Genomic DNA, 22706 nt, shown 5'->3' with positions numbered 1-22706 from the left:
AGAGGCCTTGCCTTACATGTCCGCTTACAGTCAGAGCCAAGTTTTGAAACCAGTTTTTAGTTTGCCATTAGTTAGGCCATACAGCTACAGTTTAAACTTCCGCCTATTAAGTTCCTGAAACCAAAGAAACCTGGATCTCCGTCAACAAAACGAGAAAAGCTCCAGTGTGGCAATGGTGAACACTGAACAGTCTACATGCACCAGAGGCTCCACTTAAAACTAGAGGTGAAATTAAGACAGGATGCGATCATTTTCCAAAAGCACTGATTTTATTTATACAGAGTCCTAACCACTTCAGCGGTAGGGCAGGAGTGGGAGAGGTTCCTTTTTCAATCCAGGGGCCTCCATAATGTTGGTCTGTTGTTACCGAACATACAGGCAAGTGGCGTCATGGATTTGGTAAACTAACTACAATGTTTAGTCTCTCTCTGCTAGAGCGACAAGGTGAGCATCAATCTCTGCTTCTGAAAGAATCCTGGAAGGCAAGGGGGGAAAACCCACAACCATTTTACTTTTTGAAAACTTTTTATTATGTAAAGTTGCAAACACACATGAAAGTAGAATGAACAGATAGTAATAAATTCCTGTGTACCTAACACCCAACTTTAACAATCAATCATTTATAGCTACTATTTAAAAAATCTGTTAGTGCCTGGCTAGCTTGGTCGGCATAAGAGCATAATTTTTTAAGATTTTAAGAGCATAAGACCCTTAAAAAATCTGTTTACCCACCACTCATCCCTTTGGATTATTTTGGAAGACTTCCCAAATATTTTATCAACTTCATCTATACACAAAAACATTTATTTCTTTGACGTCAGATAAAAAAATTACGTCTTCTGAAAATAAGTCCTTTTAGTTGCAGCGATGATAGAAGATAATTAAGTTAAATATATAGCTAACTATACATAATCTATTCTATTTCAGCTCCTATGTCAAGAAGCCTTTACATCTTGTATAACTCAAGTTTCTATGAGCTAAGAGATAAGAAAACACTTCATGATGAACAGATGCTATTTCCCCAAAGAGATCAAATGCTTGGCAACCTTTAATGTGACCTATTACTGCTGGACTTCTAAAAATGTCACATTTTTAGAAGTGACATTTTTTAGTACAGACTGGAGCAATGTAAGTAGTTTATATAGTAGTTGTTGATGTTTATGTTACATATTATAGTTATTTTTTAAGCATACTTACTACTACTAAATTTATAAATGGTAACAGAACTTTTTGAAGATAAGGTTCTTTGGCTTCTCACCTATTTAACTAATAGATGGAAATAAAAATGTTAAAAGCTATCAGAGGGTCGCAGAACAGAAAAAAGAACTTGCAGGTCCTTTAAGCGGGTCCTTTATAAATTGTTCCTGCTAGAATAGTACTGCCAAAACAAAACAAAACAACTATTTTCTACGGGGCAGGGAGGAGAGGATTCACAATTTTTTTTTATTCTATGAATTTTTCTTACTTCATTCATGTTTAAATCACTCACCTGCATGCAACAAAAAGAGTAAATTAGGAGGGAAAAAAAGAGCATAGTAATAAGAAACTCTTCAAGCCTCAGTTAAGTTTAATGTACCACCTTTCCACCCCATCCCTAACCATGACCAAGTGTCTATGTAACTGTGATCTAAGAGTAGATACAAATAATGCATCTATGCATTTATGCATCTATGCATTTAAACGAAGTATTTTTCATAAGCATATCCGGGTTCCTGGTAAGTAAACCACCGTGCAGGGTTCTGGGAGGATTAAGTGAGATGGTATATGTTAAGCACCCAGTACAGATCTGACTCATGGAAGCTATAAGGTTGATATGTGGAAGTTAGTCTCTTAGTAAGAAAAGACAAGCATCCAGCATCTGCAATTCAATTAGCTGTATTCAAAATTTGGGGTTTCCAAAGATCTCCAGATAGCGTCTGATGTAGATCAGTATTTCATACTGCTCTTCAGAGCTCCCCTTAACTAACCACTAAATAATCAAAGCTCCACCTCAAAAAACCAAAAACTACTACACTGGGAGAAGAATTTCTATTGGCCTCAGGCTAAAAAAGGGAAAACACTTATGTTTACTTTACTCCTAACATAGAGAAGGTTATTTTATGTTACCTCTGATACAGATATAAAATCACTTAGAAATAAGAAGAAAGGCAGTTATGTCTGTCTTAAAGGGACCTCAAGTAAGTTTTAAAACAGATCTCTTAAGTATTGAAAAACTCTAAATGTAGTTCAAAAAAATGCTCCCCACACTCCCCACCCTGATTTGTAGGACAAATGGACCCAAACACCTCTACTGTTCTAGGCTGTAATGTATTTCTTAGCAAATGTCTTTTAAGTACTTGGCCGACAATATAACTCACCTGAATTTAGGATTTTCAACTGTAACTACTCCAACTTCTATTTCTGAAGGTTTGAAATCAATTGATAGAACAGTAGATAGGCATGTAATTGCAGTCTGAAAAAAGTACCAACATTAAAATTGTATCTTTCAGAGACTCCAAGATATTCTCTTTCCAAGCTTATTCAAATCATGAGTAAACAACAAGCTATTCATTTTTTGCTTCATGTTTCAGTGATACATTTCCAAAGCCACGTGTTACTAGCGTATATGAGAAGAAACGTGCTTACATGAATTTTAGTCATAAATGAAAGGGATCCATCAAACAAAACAGGATGATTTACACACGAGAGTCTGTTTGCTTGAGGACTAGAACATGCTGGGGACTATGCTAAGCACTTGAGGTGAGAAGGACGACAGGGTAAACATGAATGATATAGTCTTCCTTCAAGGAAAATCTACACTAACAATTTAGGAATGTATTTAAGGGCTTTGTATCTGATGTGATTAATTACTTATGTAATTATGAACTGTAAGTAAAAAGGACCTTTTAGAAACATTTAAACAAGGCATAGTACCTCCCAGATGAGAACTAGCTTTATATCTCCTGTTAGTATAAATGAGATAATATTGCCAACCAAACATGAAAGTATTAGACAGCATTTTTCTTTTGTCATTTATCAGAATCATGTTGTTAGTCTTTAGAATGGCTGTATCTCAGCTCCTCCTTTCCAAAATGCACTAAAATTTCTTGGCAGTTAGTAAGAGGCTTCTTTAGTCTAAGGTTACTAAATATTTGTATAAGAATTTTAGCTTGTTGTGTCTATTTAAAATGTCCCAATTATAATGAATTATCCCCTTAAGATCTCAGAGTTAAAGGAGCTCTATTTTTGCATCCCAGATAGAACTTCTCTGCCAAGTCATGCTATGAGCATATATTCTGTTACCGAGACGTTTCTTTCCCTGAGAATTTGGTATGTGGCTGTTTTGCCTTTAGGGCCATAAGGGTAACAACTACTAAATTTTTTCACTTTTGTTACCAAGAAGCTTAAGCCTAACTTGAGTCATAACCATGCAGGTCTTAGGCCTTAGTCTTGATTCTTATTTTTAGTCCCATCTTCCCATTTTCTATGTGTTTTGTTGAAAGCACTCTCAAATACATTACGAAATGAGGTAAGGGATTAAGTGAATAAAAGCAATCCTCACTGTTCCCACGTCAGCTGACTGACACCAATTCTACTATGAAGCTGACAAACCTGGCTCATGTGTTAAACCAGGAACAGCCTTTATAAACTTCAATTATACAATGATCTGCAAAAAAAGCTGCTTTTGGCTAACTTACTTCCACTGTCTGCTCAAATGTCCAATCAAATTTCTTCTTCACTTTTTTTTCAAGGAAGCTGGTTGACTCCGTTTGTTTAACTCCTGCTGCAGTGGCTTTAAACCCACAGTAGTAACCTGCAGGATCACACTTGTACACCTGAGGGCCTTGTTCTTCATCTATACCAATTAAAATCATACCTAAAAAGAAAGACCCTCATTAAATATCTTATACCTTTGTACAACACAGTTTCTTCTCTCTTAGTATTGTCATAAAGCTGTTGTTGATTATTCTGGCCATCTATTTTAGGATATGTATTTTGTTTTAAAAAACTGATGAAATACAGGTTATTACTAAAGATAAATTAGGTAACCAAGAAATTTCCATTTCATCAAAGGTTTATCCCAGATGTTTTTAAAATATGAACTATCACAAGTGTAATTTACAATTTTCTAATCCTTGCTACTACCCAAAACATGTTTCTCTGATCTCCTGAGGTATTATCAGTCAATAAACTTGGAAAGCATATTTTTCATATACTTTCTTTTAAAAAAATAATAATAGCATGTTAAATATTCTGCTGTAGGTTCACTTACTTTAAACTTCACTAGTTCTTTAATTTAGCTGGCTACGGAAGAGTTTTTCTTTTTTTTTTTTTTAAGTTTAAGAGCTTAAGGTTCTTAAGAATTTAGGGTTCCAGGGAACTAAAAGTGTATGGACTACACCTGGAATGCTGGCACCAAGTGAAATACAGAGGCTACTTCCTTATCTTCACACTGCCCACCTTTGATACTGCTGGTGTACATTCCCCTAGTGTCAAGAGAAATCAAATTCTAAATTCTGTACATACAGTTTTGTTATTAAATATCTAATCATGTTGTTGTAATGACATAATTAAAACGAATACCACCACCAAACTACTTTCTACTCAGCAAAGCAGGTAATAAAGTATTTAAAGAATGGCTTAACTCCTGAACCTCTTTTATATATGCCTCGTTTCATAGCGTGTTGCACTTCAGGGATACTGTGTTCTGTTTGTTTGTTTGTTTGTTTTGAAAACAAAGGTTTGTAACCACCCTGTGTTGAGGAAGTCCATTTTTCCAGTAGTGTTTGCTCACTTTGTGTCTGTGTCATGTTCTGGTAATTCCTGGAATATTTCAAACTTTTTCATTATTATTGTATGTGTTATGGTGATTTATGATCAGTGATTATGACTTGCTGAAAGCTTAGATATACCAAGGTCTCTAACAATAAAGTATTTTAAATTTAAAGTATGTACATTACTTTTTAGATATAATGCTATTGCACACTTAATAGATTATACCATAAACTTAATTTTGATATGCACTGGGAAACCAAAAAATTCATTTGACTCACTATATTGTGATATTAGCTTTACCACAATGGTCTGTACTGAACCTGCCATTATCTCCAAGGTATGCCTATAGTGCCCTCTCTTTTAAGATTCAGTGTTAACCAATTACTTTATTCACTTTTATAGTGCTACAATGAGGAATTTTCAACCTTGTTTAATTGATAAACATTGATCAGGTATCTGTGTTGTATTCAAAGATTATGTCACTCTGTAATTTTCTTTACATGTTATACTTGCTATACACAAAGTACATGGCAACATAAAAGAAGTACCCACTCACTGCTTGGAGGGAGCACACACTTCTCTACTTTGGGTCTTGCAAGATGAATAGGGTTTCACAGGTGGTAAGGACACAAAGGGCAATCAAGGCACAAGGAACAACACATACAAAGGCATCAAGACAAGAAAGGCAATGGTACACCCAGGTGATGACAAAAGACCTACATACTACTGGCACTTCAGGTTGAGAAGGAAAGCAGGACATGCAAGAAGCTGCTTGGGAATAAACTCTCAGGGCCTTGCACATCATATTAAGGAGTTTGGAATTAACACTGTATTCGACGAGGAATGGGTTTTTCTAGGGAGCAACAATAAAAATTTGAGTTAAAAAAGATAACCGTGTACCAACATGGAAGATGAGGAAAGAGTGAGGAGGGAGAGAAGAGACAAATAAATTAGGTGGCAAAGGGAAGAGATGAAGAAGGACCAGATATTTGGAGCTGAGGCTGGATGACTGAGGAAGATGACCAGGGAAGGGGGGAGAGCACAGGAAAGAGACACTGAGGATGAAAGCAGGAAAACAGCAACAATTTCAAGTCTGAAGTATCTGCAGGACACGGAGGGAGGGACTGGGCTACTGCCAACGTGGCAGTGACTGGCTGTATACAGGTAGTAAAGGAAGGCATGAACTCAAGGGTGAGATCACCCAGACAGAGCCAAGAGGGAGAGAAGGAACACAGAGAAAATCTGGTGAGCAAAAACATCTGAAGAAAAAGCAGAAGAGGATGAGAGTGAGAAAGAATATCACTGAATAAACTGAGGGAGCATTCTTATCTGAGAGTTAAAAAATAGGGTCAGATGTTGAAGAAAAGCTCTACGCTGATTGCTTTTTGTCATAAATGACACAACACAGAAACACATGTGCTGAATTTTTTTAGGCTAATGCATTACATTAAATCTAAAAGCAGCAAATCTCCTCTCTCTCCCAAGAGAATTTTACTTACTTTTAAGAAATGTAATGTATTCTAAAAATATCAATCACAGGAACATGTGTGTGAGCCTGATTCTTTAGGGTGGTCAAAATAAAAAAAAGAGCTACACTGTTAAGATGTCAATTTAGGCATTTCCATTGAAAGCATAATCTGGAATTGCAGTAAAACCTCCATTACAACAGTCCAATATAACAGTGACTCAGATCTTTCAAATCACATACCCTTAAAAGAAATATTTTGGTAAAAAATCTAATAGCATCTAAAGCTTAAATGGTAATACCTAAAATACTATTGTGAAACCTTCCCTTCATTGCTGATTTAGTATAAGAGTTCCTCAGCTTATATAATTTCCAAACCACATGTTCAGAACCCAAGTGTTACTGCAATAACTTAATTCATGTTCTCTAAAAAAAAAAAAACACCATGTAATTCATCAATTCTTTGGGAGTCATCTTAGCATACTTACAACAACCAAGAGGCCTCATTTCAGCATTCTGTGTGTAGACCTGAGAAATATCAGCAATCCTTTTGCACAGCATGTCCACAGGGATCTCATAGCCATACTTGTATTTCCAATTAGCTGCCTCATAGCGTGCCCTCTGTACCTGGGATCTGCTGTCAGCTTAGAGCATAAAAAACACAAGTTTATTACTTTAGAGGAAAGAGTGAACCTCAAAATCAGACGATTTTCAATTTTCCACATATATATATGTATATGTATATATGTATGTATATACATGTATGTATATATTTATATAAATATGTAAAATCTCCACTATGACTTGAGAGAAGCAGAAGTGGTCCACTCTGGCTTTTTCTATCACTACTGAATAGTCAGTGACTCAGCAACACGTATATGACAAAAAAGGAAAACATTTTTAAAAGATGGAGTTCGGGTGCCTGGGGGGCTCAGTGGGTTAAAGCCTCTGCCTTCAGCTCAGGTCATGATCCCGGGGTCCTGGGATCCAGTCCCGCATCGGGCTCTCTGCTCAGCAGGGAGCCTGCTTACCCCTCCCCCCTCTCTCTGCCTCCTCGTGATCTCTGCCTGTCAAATTAATAAATAAAATCTTAATAAATAAATAAATAAAAGATGGAGTTCTACATATAGCACTGTACTTTCATGCTAAGCCCTTCAACAGCTGTCAAAATATTTCCTGCAGGTGTCTAATAATCCCCAAAAGAACAAGCTTTAAGGAGAGAGAATAATGTTTCTTCTGATCTTTTCTGTAGGCTTTAATTTTCCCTTGATTTCAGAAAATAGAAACTCAAAGCAATTTCTGTAATTCTCATTCTCTTCTAATAGTGACATTATTACCAGGTTTGAAATATACTTACATCTCCTTAAACTATTAACTATATATGAAATAAATGTCTATGACAGTGGCCTCAGCCCAGTTTCCCTGACAGCAATAGAAACAGAGATCTAATTCTATAATACTTAAGATTTCAAAACAGCTTATAATACTCTGAATATACTGAAATTAGCCTTGGAAGACTGCAAATCTACTCCTACTATCTGCAAATGAGGCACTAAAGGAAGCCTTTTAAAAATTAACACAAAACTCAAAAATAATTTGAATAAAATAACAAATCTAAGTAGAAACTAAGCCAATTACCTGTCATTCCTGTCATCACACAGCCAATGTTTTCAGTTATCTTGAATAAGTGAGTCACTGTGCTGGAATCCAATAATTTGTCCTAATGAACAAAATAAATCAAGGTAACTTTTTAAAAATCAGAGGTCTCTGTGCAGGGACAAAAAAATACTACAAAATTATAAAAAAATCATAAAAGAAATACTATAAAATTATAGTGATAAATTATATAATAAATGTTCTCTGTTCACTTTATAGATAAAACCAGTTTTTTAAAAAGGCAGGGAGGAGACTCAGTCTTCATTTTTTAGATGACAGGTTTCTAGTGGGCAAGAACTATAGCTCACCAAAGCCTGTTTCAAGGTCCCTGAAGACAAAAGATCTAGAATTCCCATTGTGCTTATAATCACACCACAAAGTTCAATATATTAACTGTCTACTCAGCTAAACCACCCATAGCTACTCAGTAGATACTTGTTGAATGAAACAGACAAGCAGAGGCAAAGCAGGAATAGTAATGTGAATGTATATAGGTAGTCATATACTTTTGTACAAACTTGTGAAAAATCTTTGCATTATATTCCATAACAATTGGCTACCTGGGCAGTATTACTTACAGGTACTTTCTTCTGTGTGACAATTACTGCACAGTCCTTCCCTCTGACAGCTACCGATGTAAGGCCACCCTGGTTAATAGCCTTAAAAGCATATTCTGGAAAACAGAATTGTGTTTTTAAAAGGTGGAATAAATTATTAGATTCATGTAATGGCATAAAAGTGGTCATTAAAAAGAATGAGCTAAAGCTGTATGATCTAACACAGAATGTTGTCCAAGACAAGCAAAGTCAAATTAATAATGATACTAATAAATCATAGTTAAACCAACTCCATTTTGTTCCATTTTAGTTTACTGTAATCATTTTTATCAGGCTAAAGTACCAAATTTCTAACAAAGAATTAATTTATCATGTCCTATCTTTATCAATTACATCTTATCATTTTATTTTAAAGATTTTATTTATTTAACAGAGAGAGAGATCACAAGTAGGCAGAGAGGCAGGCAGAGAGAGAGGGTGAAGCAGGCTTCCTGCTGAGCAGAGAGCCCGATGCAGGGCTCCATCCCAGGTCCTTGAGATCATGATCTGAGGTGAAGGCAGAGGCTTAACCCACTGAGCCACCAAGGTGCCCCACATCTTATCATTTTAAAAGTATGTTTTGTGGACATTATTTCTACCAAGTCTGGTTTTCCTAGGTCAAATTTAGTTGCTCTAAATTTTCAAGATTTACTACTGCTGTTAGTCTGACTATACGCAATTTTAACTGCTGTTAGATTATTCTGCATTGTTTTTTTTCTCCCTACCAAGTTAAAATTTTCTGGGTCACGGTTTTCCAATCTTCCTGATATCTACAACAAATATCCTTGAGTTTGTCTATGACAAGTGCAGCTTGTGCACTTCCAGCTGCTGTCAGGCCATTCCCTAGGTTAAAACAGATGCATCAAAGTGGTAGCATGCAAACAAAGGACTTTGGCAACATGCAGTTTGGCTGACAATGGTTGCCTCTGGAGAGCAGAATTACAGACAAGACTATTCCTTTCTATGCTATGTATTTCTAGAAAATTTAAATCTCATTTAAACATTTTGTAATTATAAAGACAGTAGCAGAAACACATGCTCACTGTAGAAAACAGGGAATACAGAAGATAATGTAAAAGAAAACAATTACTCATAACTCCAATCATTATCTGCATTTTGAAATAATAGATTTTTTTAAAAAGATTTTATTTATTTATCTGACAGAGAGAGATCACAAGTAGGCAGAGAGTCAGGCAGAGAGAGAGAGGAAGAAGCAGGCTCCCTGCTGAGCAGAGAGCCCGACACGGGGCTCGATCCCAGGACCCTGGGATCATGACCTGAGCCGAAGGCAGAGGCCCAACCCACCGAGCCACCCAGGCGCCCCTGAAATAATAGATATTTTTAAAATTCTGTCAAGTACTACTCCGGGCCCTGGGTCTGAAGCCTGGCCTCATCATCTCTTCAAAAAGCTAACTGGTAATGAGGATCAGCTGAAACAAAGATACTACCTATGCCAAAGAATTTCCTTTAATTGGAGCTATAATAAAAACCACTTATCAATTATTTCTAAGTAGCTATATTATGAAGACAGAAAAGTAGAGTAAAACGACTCTAATGTAAGGGAAATTCTCAAATTTAGCTTAGATTTAATGAGGTTATAATAGCTTATTTTTACCATCCCATTACACCACAAATAACTTCTAAAATACAATGTTTCAAAATGCTTCTCAGTTTTGTTTCTCATATGGCCAAAAAGCTTCTACTAGATCAAACCTCCATAGCTAAAAATTGTAAACTCTAAACAAAACAACTACTTGAAGGCACCAGAGAGTGGCCAAAAGGAGGTAGATTCTAGAGGGGGAGTCAAAGATGGTTGGAGAAGGAAATGGCATGAAGTAAATTTCCTGTTTTCATGGCTTACAACAGATTGAGTGTAAGCCCTGGTTAGGGCTAAACACCCATAGAAAATTCAGTCTCTTTGGCATGCAGATAGAGAAAACAGTTTGGGGGTAACTACAGTTGCAGGAAAATAAGGGAAAGAAAGGAGAGAGCCAGAGAGGGAGAGCCCCAACCTATGTATGTTACCCAAATCTCTGGGTAACACATGCACAAGACAGACTCCAAGCAGCTTAGCTAAGGATAAAAGAAAGTGAGATTTGAGTTGCCAGCCAAATTTGCCTGCTAGAACAAATCAATGTTCTTTGGAGGAATATAGCAGAATCCAAGCCAACAACTTCATTAAATATTAAAGGACAAAATACTCTAATTAAAAGCAGAAACTGTCAGAATGGATAACAAAGCAAAACTCAAACATACTGTATCTATCACAGACACAGTTTAATAGAGTAAGCATCAGGAAGTTGAAGGGACTATACTAATCAGACAACATACAGACTTCAAAAGCAATATATCAGAGATAAACAAGGATATTTCAAAAGTAGAAAAATAAATTCATAAGGCAGCTATACAATCACAAATGTATGTGCAGCTTATAAAAGTACTTTAAAATACAAAAAAGGAAAACTGACAAAATTAAAAAGAGAAATGGCAAAACCCATCCAGTTAAAGATTTTTAACACCACCACACAAGTGAAATAGACATAGATACACACACACACACACACACACACACACACACACACACACAAAGTAGACAAACACTATATGGACCACACTATCAAGTGCATCGACCTCACTGGTTATCTGCAGACTATTACCGATGACAACTGAAGAATACACATGCACATGGTGTAATACAAATGCACACGGTACCTTTACTAAGACAGAGCGTATATTAGAGAACATAAAAACAAATCTCGATAAATTTTAAGGTACTGAAATACCTAAATATTTGAAATTTTAAAAAACACTTTTCTAAGTAATCGATGGATCAAAGAAATAATCATAAGGGAAATTTAAAAATATTTTGAACTGATTGATAATAATATATCAAGATTTGTAGGATGCAGCTAAAAGAAGGAATTTTATGGCAATGGTGGACAGACCCTAAAGTGGCCTGCTCTCTAGAATCCCTGCCTCCTGGTGTTCACACCTTTGTGTAATCCCCTCTTCCTGAGTGTGGACAGGACCTGTAACTTGTTTCTGACAATGAATATAGCAAAGATGATGGGATATCATTATCCTGATTACATTATAGAAGACTGCCTTAAAAACAAAAGCAGTATGTTATCTTCCATACCATGATATTTCTCCTACCATCATCTTTTTCTAACATATTGTTGTTTGTCTTACAAAGGTAATAAATGTCTGTCTCAAATATGAGTAAATATAGTAAATATGCAAAAATTTTAAAATGAAAATATTTACCTAATAGTTTTTGCTTTTGAGAAAACCCAAACTAATTCCAATTCCCTCATAAATATAAGTGAAATATAGGCAGATAGCGCGGGATCTAAAATATTATCAGAGGTAACAAGTATGGCATTTACAGATACTAAGTGAACTTTCAAACTGACTTATCTGTGAAATAAGTCTAATTTCAGTTCTTAACTATACCCTGTATGTGCCTCATTTATCAATAAAACTACATATATAAAAAAAAGACTGTCTTGGGACGCCTGGGTGGCTCAGTTGGTTGAGCAACTGCCTTCGGCTCAGGTCATGATCCCAGCGTCCTGGGATGGAGTCTCACAAAGGGGTCCTTGCTCAGCAGAGAGCCTGCTTCTCCCTCCGCAGGGAGCCTACTTCTTCCTCTGTCTCTGCCTACCACTCTGTCTGCCTGTGCTCGTGTGCGTGCACTCTCTCTAACAAATAAATAAATAAAATCTAAAAAAAAAAAAAAAGACTGTCTTGATAGCAGACTAACTCTAGAGATTCCTCTTACTGGCTCGCTAGTGGCTGGATGGCAAGGAACCATGAGTCTTCCAGGGAATAGCCAGCAGGCAGCTGGGGCCCTTGGTTCCACATTGAAAGAAAATGAATTCTGCCAAAATCCTCAGTGAGATTGAAAGCAGTCTTCTCCAGTTGAGCCTCCAGGTGGGAACACAACCTGGACAACACTGTTACAGTCTTAGCATATTCTAAGCAGACTATTCCTGACCCACAGAAACTGCTGGAGTTAAAAAATGTACGTTATTTTTACCTGCTGTTTGTAGTAATTTTTATGCATCATAGAAAACTAATATGCTAGCCTTGTTTACATTAGAAAAGGTTGAAAATCAAGAAGCTAAGCCTCTAAAAAGTTTAGTGAAAGGTAAAATAAACCCAAATTTGAAAAAAGCAATAACAAAGATCAGAAACCAATGAAATAAACAAAAAGAGGAAGTCAGGAAAGTAAAAAATTGATTCTTTGAACAAAAACAACAAACTTGAGATGGGGAGATTATCCCAGTGGGCCCCAAATGCAATCATATGTATCCTTATACGAGCGATGTAGAGAGGGATTTTACGCAGAGAAGGTACTGTGAAAAGGGAGCAGAAATTTGAAGATGCTGGTCTTGAAGATCAGAGTCATGCAGTCCCAATCCAAGGAAGCTAGTAGCCTCCACAAGTGGAGAAGGCAAGGAATGTATTCTCCTAAGGTCCTGCCTAACACCTTGATTTTGGTCCAGGGAAACTGATTTTAGACTCCTGGTCCCCAGAACCACAAGAGAATATATTTCCTTCTTAGCCACCAAATGTGGTAATTTGTTACAACAGCCACAGGAAACTAATACGCCACCCCCCACCCCCACCCTGCCCCCGCCAAACTAATCAGGAAAATAAGAGAATACAAATTGCTAGTACTGAGAATAAAAAAAGGGGACTATCATTACAGACATTATAGAGGTAAAGCAATATTAAGAATAGTCATTTATATACGCATGATTCTTTTATCTAGGTCACTATCCTTGATCTTGCCTAATTTCAGCACATTTCCAAATGCCTGCTGTTATTACCCAACTGCTCAGAACATGATTTTGGCCTAAGAAATAATCCATCTACAGCTGTAGAGGGATAACAGTTTGCAACACTTACCAACTCTCCTCTTACATTATATTTTTTGTGAACAGACCTGCTCTTTCCCATTATCTTTATGTGCTGCCTGAAGTGCCCTCTCACTCTTAACTTAACCAGAGCTTGCCCTTCCTCCTCAAGCCTCTTCCAGCTCCCATGGATTCTTTCTGATTATCCCAGATGAGATTCTTCAAACCCTTATCTGAACTTCTATAGCATTTCGTATTTCGCTGAAGTGTGTATTTTGCCCTTTCACATCTAGACTGGATAGTGAAATAAGACCAAGGAACCAAGGAAATTTAAAATTACATTTGCAGGGCGCCTGGGTGGCTCAGTGGGTTAAGCCGCTGCCTTCGGCTCGGGTCATGATCTCAGGGTCCTGGGATCGAGTCCCGCATCAGGCTCTCTGCTCAGCAGGGAGCCTGCTTCTCTCTCTCTGGCTGCCTGTCTACTTGTGATTTCTCTCTGTCAAATAAATAAATCTTTAAAAAAAAAAAATTACATTTGCAACCAGTAAGTACTAAATCAAAGGTTGGCCATAGGCCCAATTCAGCTTACTAAAGTTGGTTTAAAAAAAATCTCGACTTAGTTTTCCTCAGGAAAAAAAAATTTGGGTAACACCTGACCCTCATTCTTTTTTTTTTTTTTTAAGATTTGTTTATTTTAGAGAGAGAGACAGAGCGTGCATATGCGTGCAAGTGCACACAAGCTGGGAGGAAGGGGCAGAGGGAGAGGGAAGAGAAGCCACTGACTCCCTGCTGAATATGGAGGCTATTCAGGGCTCATCTCATGACCCTGAGATCATGAAGACCTGAGCCAAAACCAAGTCAGATGCTCCTCCAACTGAACCACCCAGGTGCCCGGACCCTCATCCTTACATAGTGAACATCACCTCGGGCTGACAGGTGCTTTGCAGTTTTTCACAGTTTCTACCACTCCTTGTCCTTGTCTCAGCCTCCTTCATTCACTAACAATACTTATCTAATCTGCTTAAATAATGCAAAAGATTTTTTTTAAATGCAGAAGATAAAAGCCATAAGAAACAGAGCTACCCCCATCACCACATAATAAAATTTTGTCCCACAAAATAAAAAATATTTTACATATAAAAAATACTTCTCAGTAGAGAACACAGCTGTGAATTAGCCAGGATTGAGCGAAGGAGTCCTCTACCTCCCTCTCTATAGAGATTAGTGCTGTCAAATAAAATAGTCATCAGTCACATGTAGCTAATGAGCACTTGAAATGTACCTAATACAACTGAGGAACTGAATTTTTAAAGTTCTTAGTTAAGAATTATCTTTCCTACTGTTCATCTCCTACTTCTCTGAACTTCCCTTCTCAGTCCCCTTCACCACTTTTACCTCCTCAGCCAGTCCTTCAATACTGGTATTCCCCAGGATTCCATCATTTCTCCCTATCCCGGGATGATTTGATCCTTTATAATCATGACTACCCGTGTCACCTTTAGCTATGTACCCACAGTTGCAAATGACTACTTCTCCCAGAGGCATTTCTGAAAATTACTCTTCTATAAACCTGCAACTTTAAAGTCTTTATCTGAAATAACAGTTTTACTAACCACTTGAGCTACAAACCTGGGTACCATCCTTGACTCTTTCTCTTCTCCCTCAACAGAAAAATGTTCATTCATACCTAGGATTTGCTTTAAAATACTCTTAACAGAGACAGGGCAAACATATGGGAAAGGGAATAAAGAGAAAACAAGACTGACAAAATGTTCACAATTGATGAAGCTGGGTGATGGGTATATGAGAGTCATCATACTATTCTATGAACTTGTGCTTGGAATTTTCCATAATCAAAATTTAAAAAATAAAACTCAAGAGTCTCCTCCACCCTTTCTCAGTACCTTAGTTCACTCATTAGGGCTTATATGGATTATGGAACAAGTCTCTCCTAATTGGTCTTCCTATTATCAGTCCCTTTCTACTAGAATTCTACTCAACTTTCCCGCTATCTTACTTAATAATCTTGTCGTTCTTCAGCTATGTCCAAACCTCAAGTAGCAAAGTCCAAACTCTACCATGGCACCCACATCTCTTCAAAACTTGCTATAGTCTGCTCTTCCAGTCACTGTCCATGCTTCGGCTATCCTGACTGACCTATGCACTGGTTTCCCCCAGACCTGTCTAACCAATTCACCTTCTTTGAGGAATCTTTCTTGGCTGTGTCACTTTTTTTGTTTTGTTTTGTTTTTGAGTAATCTTTATACTCAACATGGGACTCAAACCCATATCCCTAAGATCAAAAGCCACTTGCCCCATGACTGAGCCAGCCAAGCACCTCATGTGTCACTTTCCATAGTAACCTTCTTGTATTATTTTAGTACTCACCATCTGTGCTGTAATTTTAATAAAATTTTATATAAATAAATCCCTATTATAACATTACCACCATAAAATATTTTTAATAATTTCCAGAAAAATGGAAGCTGCTGGAGTAAAAAATCTCGAGACAACATAATAACAAGAGTATCTTCTAAAGAAACACTGGTAGGGTAAGAATAGGACAGTTTACAGCAGAGGTGCACATGAAGGCCAATTAAGAAAAAAAAAAAAAACAGAATAGCGTAAGGGGAGCATTTAAAAGGTGTATTTGTTTTTTAAAACCAGAATTCAAATGTGAGAAATATTAAACACTTTATTTCCATCACTAAAGACTAGGGTTTGGGGGGTTTGGGATAAAATTTCAGAAACTTACAAACTAGCAAACACTATTACATTAATCTAATCTGCTCTTGAATGTCCAAAATTATGCAAGACAATAACTAATACCATTTCCCATTTTTTAAATGGAACAAGTCATAATTAATTACACTCAATCCCAAGCCTCCAATTCCTTAAACTGTAACTTAAATACATAGTAAAATACCTATTTGTAAGTATTAGGTTGAAACATGAAACAGTCATTTTTATAGACTAAAAAAAAGTCAAACATCAGCAGTTTCATATGGTTCAGCCTAATACGAAATCGGTAGGTTAGAATGTTCACTGCCTCCTTGACCACAAACAAAATGGTACGTAAATCACTGTTTTGTATAGAGACTTTTCTTTCCCAGTAACCTCTTATTCACTTTGTTTATTCACTTTGTCTCTTTCCTTATACTTTCCCCCAATACTTTCCCAACTTTTCTGGGAGTCATTTGTGTAACACTAGAAAAAAACCGGGGGCTCAATATAAAAGGTATCGAGACAAAAATGTTGAGGACAAACACAATGCCAGACATCAGCTCAGAGTACGATCTGCACATCACAGCAGGGATGCACAACCCCTTAACAGACACCGGCTTTGCAAGGCCTCTACAGGTGATTCTGAGGTTCTGCCATTATAAGACCAAGATTTTCCCGGCCCATAATTTTGTTTGGAATGCTATACTAAGTTTTGGAAGATAAACATCCCCCCCCCCCCCCGCCCACTACATAAACTTAAGCTTGAAAAATAAAAAGGAATTGAGAGATCCATACATTCTATGAAGTTTGGTTATTAAAAAGAACCAGGGTTGTTCTTGGCAGGTATTCTAGGCAGGTTCTACAGAACATGTCTGTATCTAATTTCAAAGCTTCATGCTAGAAACTTTTTGTTATTAAGATTTTTGGAAGCTAGGGCACCTGGGTGGCTCAGTGGGTTAAAGCCTCTGCCTTCAGCTCAGGTCATGATCCCAGGGTTCTGGGATGGAGCCCCCGTATCCGGCTCTCTGCTCAGCAGGGAGCCTGCTTCCTCCTCTCTCTCTCTGCCTGCTTCTCTGCCTACTTGTGATCTCTGTCTGTCAAATAAATAAATAAAATCTTAAAAAAAAAAAAAAAAAAAGATTTTTGGAAGCCGTTCATTCTTAGGTCTTTCCCTAACTTTGTAACCTAAATGGAAAGTGTATCTCATTTCATAGTGCCACCTATTGTTACCCTCTCTAAAACCATCATCTAGGGGCAACTGGGTGGCTCAGTCGGTTAAGTGTCTGACTCTGGGTTTTGGCTCAGGTCATGATCTCAGGGTTGTGAGATCAAGTCCCACAACAGGCCCTGTGCTCAGCGCAGAGTCTACTTGAAATTCTCTATCTCTGCCCTGCCCCCTGCTCATGGGCTCTAATAAATAAAATCTTAAAAAAACAAAAACACCCTCATCTTTAAGCAGGTGGGTCATTAGAAATTCTGGCACTAGCATGGGGATGAGGGATGAATATGAGATTTGAAAACAGCAGTGTTTGATTTCATTAAACACTTTTTTGTGTGTAGTTACAATACATATGCATTTATGTTTATGCACATATTTAATTTCAAGTCTAATTAATTTCAAATCAAAGAGGGCATGAAAAGTATGGGTTCAGAAATACTTTAAAACTCTATTTTTTAAAGATTTTATTTATTTATTTGACAGACAGAAATCACAAGTAGACAGAGAGGCACGCAGAGATTGAGAGGGAAGCAGACTCCCCGATGAGCAGAGAGCCTGATTTGGGGCTTGATCCCAGGACCCTGAGATTGACCTGAGCCAAAGGCAGAGGCTTTAACCCACTGAGCCACCCAGGTGCCCCTTAAAACTATTTTTTTAATAGCAAAAGATACAAACGGTAGGTACTTCTCAGTCCATTTACTTATAGAACTCTTGATTCCATTTTTATCAGTAACTGAGCCCTTACTATGTGACAGATACTGTTCTAAGCACATCTATTAAGTCATTAAATCCTTAGAGGGCTGTCAGCCCTAGTATTTTTATTTTACAAATGAAAAGTTCTCATAGTTGGTGTGGAGCAGGACTTGAACCCAAGAATCCTAGCTTCAATACCAATGCCAGATTGGTATTTCTAGATTAGAAAACTGTCCTCTCCAATCTATTTCTACTGGTCCGTTTCTTTCCTGTTCCTTATCAGTATGCTCCCTCAGATGCAACTAGGCAATGCTCAGATCCACCAGGCAGGCAAATTCAAGTGCCACTCCTCTCCCCTTCCTTGCCAGACCTATCCAGCAAAGGGTCAGCAAGCAGAAGAGAAAAGCCTGAAAGTAATCAGGTTTATTTTGTCCCACCTGGGCCTTAGTTTCCCAACTGAAACCTTGGGTAACTTTGGAAGTTAGATTTTAAAGCTAGGTGCTCTATGTATAGCTCTACAGTTTTTTCTATACACATACCAGACACCCCTTGAATACACCCATTAAAAGAAATTTTTCCATAGTTACTACAGAGTATAAATGACAATAAAAAATCTTTCTCTTACTCCCTGGGAGCAAACACTGTTTATAATTATGGTTAGCATTGTAACTTTAAATTTATACTTTTTTGATTTATCAATGTTAGATTACATTTATCTTTTGAGTACCAACTATGGAAGATGAGAGGCATACACTCACCCTCCCACTAATCCTTCCTTCCCTGTTATCTCCTCATTTTTCTATATTATTTTCCCATTATTAAGTTAACAATTTGCACTCATACTTCCTATATGCTTCGTCTTTGGTGGATTCTAAAGTTTATAAACTCATAAATAGCATTTACAGTATTATCAACATGTACAAATATTTCACTAGGGAATCAAGCATGGATGGACCATAAAAAGGAAATACTCATGTCTACAAAGCTACCAATCTAATAGATCAGGAAAAAATAAAAGGCGCCAAAAAAATCAAACAGGCATCTAATAACATCTACCAATTACTCAGTACTGTACTAAGCACTACATTTATCATCGTATTTAATCCACAAAACCACCACATAAAAAGGAATTATTAACCCAACTTTGTAAACAGAAACCAAGACTAATGTTATTTATCACTTGCCCAAGTTGGCTAGTACGGAACATGCAGGGATCTGAATCCAGGTATGGCTCCAGGGCCTGAACGCTTCACCACTATACTGCTTGTTCATACTAACTATTCTTTCACTTTCCTTTTCCTAGCAATGTCTAATTAGTGCCCTGATAGCAGAGACAATGTGTTATTCAACAAGGCAGAACTGAAAAGTTATCCTGTCTATGTATTAACCTTGTTTGGACCACACGTTTTATTCCAAATTAAAAAATATATATATTTAACTGACATTATATCCAGTCTTTCTACTCACCAAAATCTGGGAAGCATTAAAGACTGCTTTATGGCTGGATTTCACAATATGGTATAGAAAAACAAAATGCAGGTCTGACTTTTCCTGTTCATACATTAAAAACCACAATACAGAACATTCAAAGCAGTGACCCAAAATAGAAAAATTCTTTAAAACTCGGGAAAGAAACTAAAAATGAAACTTTCTTGAGGATACAGTTAGCATCTCTCTTGTTTGATCCTATTTTTCAATTGGGGATGAGTTAAAAGGGTTACTGAATTACCCTTGTTTTTTGCTACATTATATACTGTATGTAGCCATATACTGGCTAAGCTCCATTCTAAGTTATCTTTAACTCTATTTCTAAAGTTTACAGGTAGAGAGAACCTCATTTATATCCCAACTCTCTCCTTACGATTTCCAAGCACAAATGAAATTACTGTCCTCCCCAAAGCAGTGAGGTGCTTAACTCACTCAAAAATCAAAGAATCACGGGGCTAGATATACATCAGATTCTCCAGATGCTACATTCTCCATGGCAAGAGCTTAAAGATCGGGGTTATAATTATAATCTAAACCCTGACACCACTTCGATCCAACACACTACACTGTTACACTGAATGAATGATAGCTACTTTAGGGTTTATTTCCACTACAGCTGTTCTGCAGGAGATAGCTAGTTCACCGTACCTCACCTACAGTTCAGAACTAGCTTTAAACTGCTTAGAAACATTCAGATGTGGGTTAAAAGGGGATGCTAGTTTCTCTAGAATTGACATTCATTCATTCTACCTGCCAGTTTTCCAAAGATGTCCTGAGCCCTGTAGACACTTGTAATCTGACACATTTTTCTTTTTATTCGTTTGTTTACGTATCTGTCACTCCCTTTCAGCTGTGCGCTTCAGTACAGGAGAGTGTGTGACATCTCTGCACCCCCTAGCACCAGCACAGAGTCTGGCACATAAAAGGTTCTAAATGCCAATGCCCAGTTAACTAGGATAAGGAAGTGCATGTTGCAAACAAAGGAAAACGGAGATGAGCGTTTCAATGGCAAGGCTAAGGAGCCAATTATCCCTGAGAGAAGTACGGACGTTGGGCCCACCCAGGCCAAACTGTAACAAGTGAAGAGGCGTCAGGAAGCCAGAGTCAGCAACTGTAGTCCTACCTTCCTTAACTCTTTATTGTGTCCAGGAGGTGCGGCCGCTCACCCTGAAGAGCCGAGGCCTTCAGCCATCGGGACCCGGATCCCTCCTCCAGACAGGGGTGGGAACACCACGGGATTGGACCCAGCCTCGGCCTTTCTCCCGTCCCAGCTCCGGCCATGCCTCAGCCCGCGGACTACACTCCGGCCGCGTCTGCCTGCTCCAGGCCATACCATGACAGAGCAATTCGAGTGGACCAAAGGCAGACTCGGTTCACTCACCTACTTGGTAGAGCCGGCCCTCGGGTGAAAAAATGGTAATGTGGCGGTCAAAACCGGCGCTGGAACCACGGGACATGTTGGCGCACCCACCACTTCAAGCACTGTCTCTGAGCCCCGTAGCTCCCGCACCAGGCGTACAAATCCCCCCCGGAAGTGGCAACGACTGCTTCCGGGGCACCGGCTGGCTACATCCGCTCTTGCGCGCCGAACTCTCGACTCTAGCGTCGGTTCAGGCGCGGAGAGAGCTCCGAGGCCCCACCCCTCATTGGGGGTGGGAAGAGCAGGGGCGGCCTTCGGTGTGCGCCTGCGCCAGTCCCACGGCTGGGCGCAAGGTGGACCTTCGGTAGCGTTTTAGAGCTTTCATCTGGAAAGTGAATTGGCAGTAGCAAGGACGAAAAAGCTTTCTGAGGGCCTAGAGTAGTGATCTGTCTACCGGTGGGACTTAAATGGATGGTGTATTTAGTTGTTACTTGTTGTTACGTTGTTAGTTTTGAAACGTGTATATCCAGCCTGTGTCTAGATTGCTGGCGTTGTTCCTAATCTGTACCCACCCACTTTCCTTCCTACTACAGGGAAAAATGGGTTGCAGCCGCTGCGACAGTAACCGTTTACTTTAGGTACAGAAGGGAACGGGTTCTGGAAAGAGCAGAATTTTCTGGCCAGGCAAAGTCCTTTTGACCAGCAACCATAAATTTGGGTTAGAGGTGGACCAGGAAATACAGGAGTAATGGAGGAATCACAAGGTTAAGTTGCCTTGATTGAAACTGAAGAACAGAAAGGACAGGGCGTATAGCAGGCTGTTGTTGAATAAACTGATGTAATTCCAAGCGAACTAGGTAGCTCTGGGAGAATAGCAGATGGCCTTAAAACAGCAGGGGGCCTTGTAAAATTGTGCCTATTTTGACTTCTCCCGCAAGCAAGGTTTATTTAACCAATATAAAATACAAAACATGACGTTAGGCTGGTATTGTTCCTCCCTCCACACCCCCCCCCCCCAAATAATTTGTGCACTAGAAAGTCAGGTTATGCCAAGGTTTCCAGCACTTTAAGTGCCTGCTGTAAGTAATACTAAAGTAGGGATTCCTACCTCCTTAATGTATTTTCCCCTAAACTCACTTTGCATTTAAAGGAAAAAATGTATAAGAACCTCTCAAGGAGTTTCTTAAGGAAGCTCCAATTCTCAAGAATGTTCTTTAAAGATAAACGTCTATTTTATTAACCTGAAAAAAATCCAAAACTGAAACATGATTAAGAAAATACTAAATGCAAACAGCATCTCTGGCACACAGGGTACTTTCCAGCTCTGGCTAATTTCCAAGTGCAGTGATAAAAGCGGTCACTTGCTTCTGGTTCAGGTCCCTACTCTCAGGACCAACTCCTCCTGACCTTTTCAGTGCTTTTTTTCCCTTTATGCTCTGAGCAATCTTAGTGTACTGTAATTCCCAAACTGCCTGAATAGTCGAAAAGAGTCTCTGTACGGCTGCTAAGGAGGGTGAACTCAGGTCCCACAGGTGCCCTCTATGTTGATGTCTCCCAAACCTAGATCTCTAGCTGAACCCTTCTCTGGAGACACCTAGGCGCCCCATGGAGCACAGTCTTACCTAATTACCTGATGGGTGTTTTTTTACACTGAGACACGTAGTACCTTAAAACCCAGTGCGTTTATTTTTTTTTAAAGATTTTATTTATTTATTTGACAGAGAACACAAGTAGGCAGAAAGGCAGGCAGAGAGAGAGGAGGAAGCAGGCTCCCTGCTGAGCAGAGAGCCCGATGCGGGACTCGATCCCAGGACCCTGAGATCATGACCTGAGCCGAAGGCAGCAGCTTAACCCACTGAGCCACCCAGGCGCCCAAAACCCAGTG

The 22706-nt window shown here is 38.5% G+C and overlaps 1 protein-coding gene across 1 annotated transcript; it reads right to left on the bottom strand.

Moving 5' to 3' along the window:
• Positions 1-250: 250 nt before the first annotated feature.
• PSMA6 (proteasome 20S subunit alpha 6) lies at positions 251-21018 on the bottom strand. Its single transcript, XM_059373082.1, has 7 exons — positions 20843-21018; positions 8455-8549; positions 7859-7940; positions 6709-6864; positions 3678-3856; positions 2358-2452; positions 251-475 (listed from the first exon to the last, which is right to left on the bottom strand). Exons 1-7 carry the CDS (start codon positions 20916-20918, stop codon positions 418-420), a joined length of 741 nt encoding a protein of 246 aa, XP_059229065.1. The 5' UTR covers positions 20919-21018; the 3' UTR covers positions 251-417.
• Between the last annotated feature and the right edge of the window lie 1688 nt (positions 21019-22706).

The sequence above is a fragment of the Mustela nigripes genome, chromosome 13 (genome assembly GCF_022355385.1).
Source record: "Mustela nigripes isolate SB6536 chromosome 13, MUSNIG.SB6536, whole genome shotgun sequence".
NCBI lineage: Eukaryota > Metazoa > Chordata > Mammalia > Carnivora > Mustelidae > Mustela > Mustela nigripes.
The sequence above is the reverse complement of the archived record's forward strand: the minus strand, read 5'-3'. Positions and strand labels throughout refer to the sequence as shown.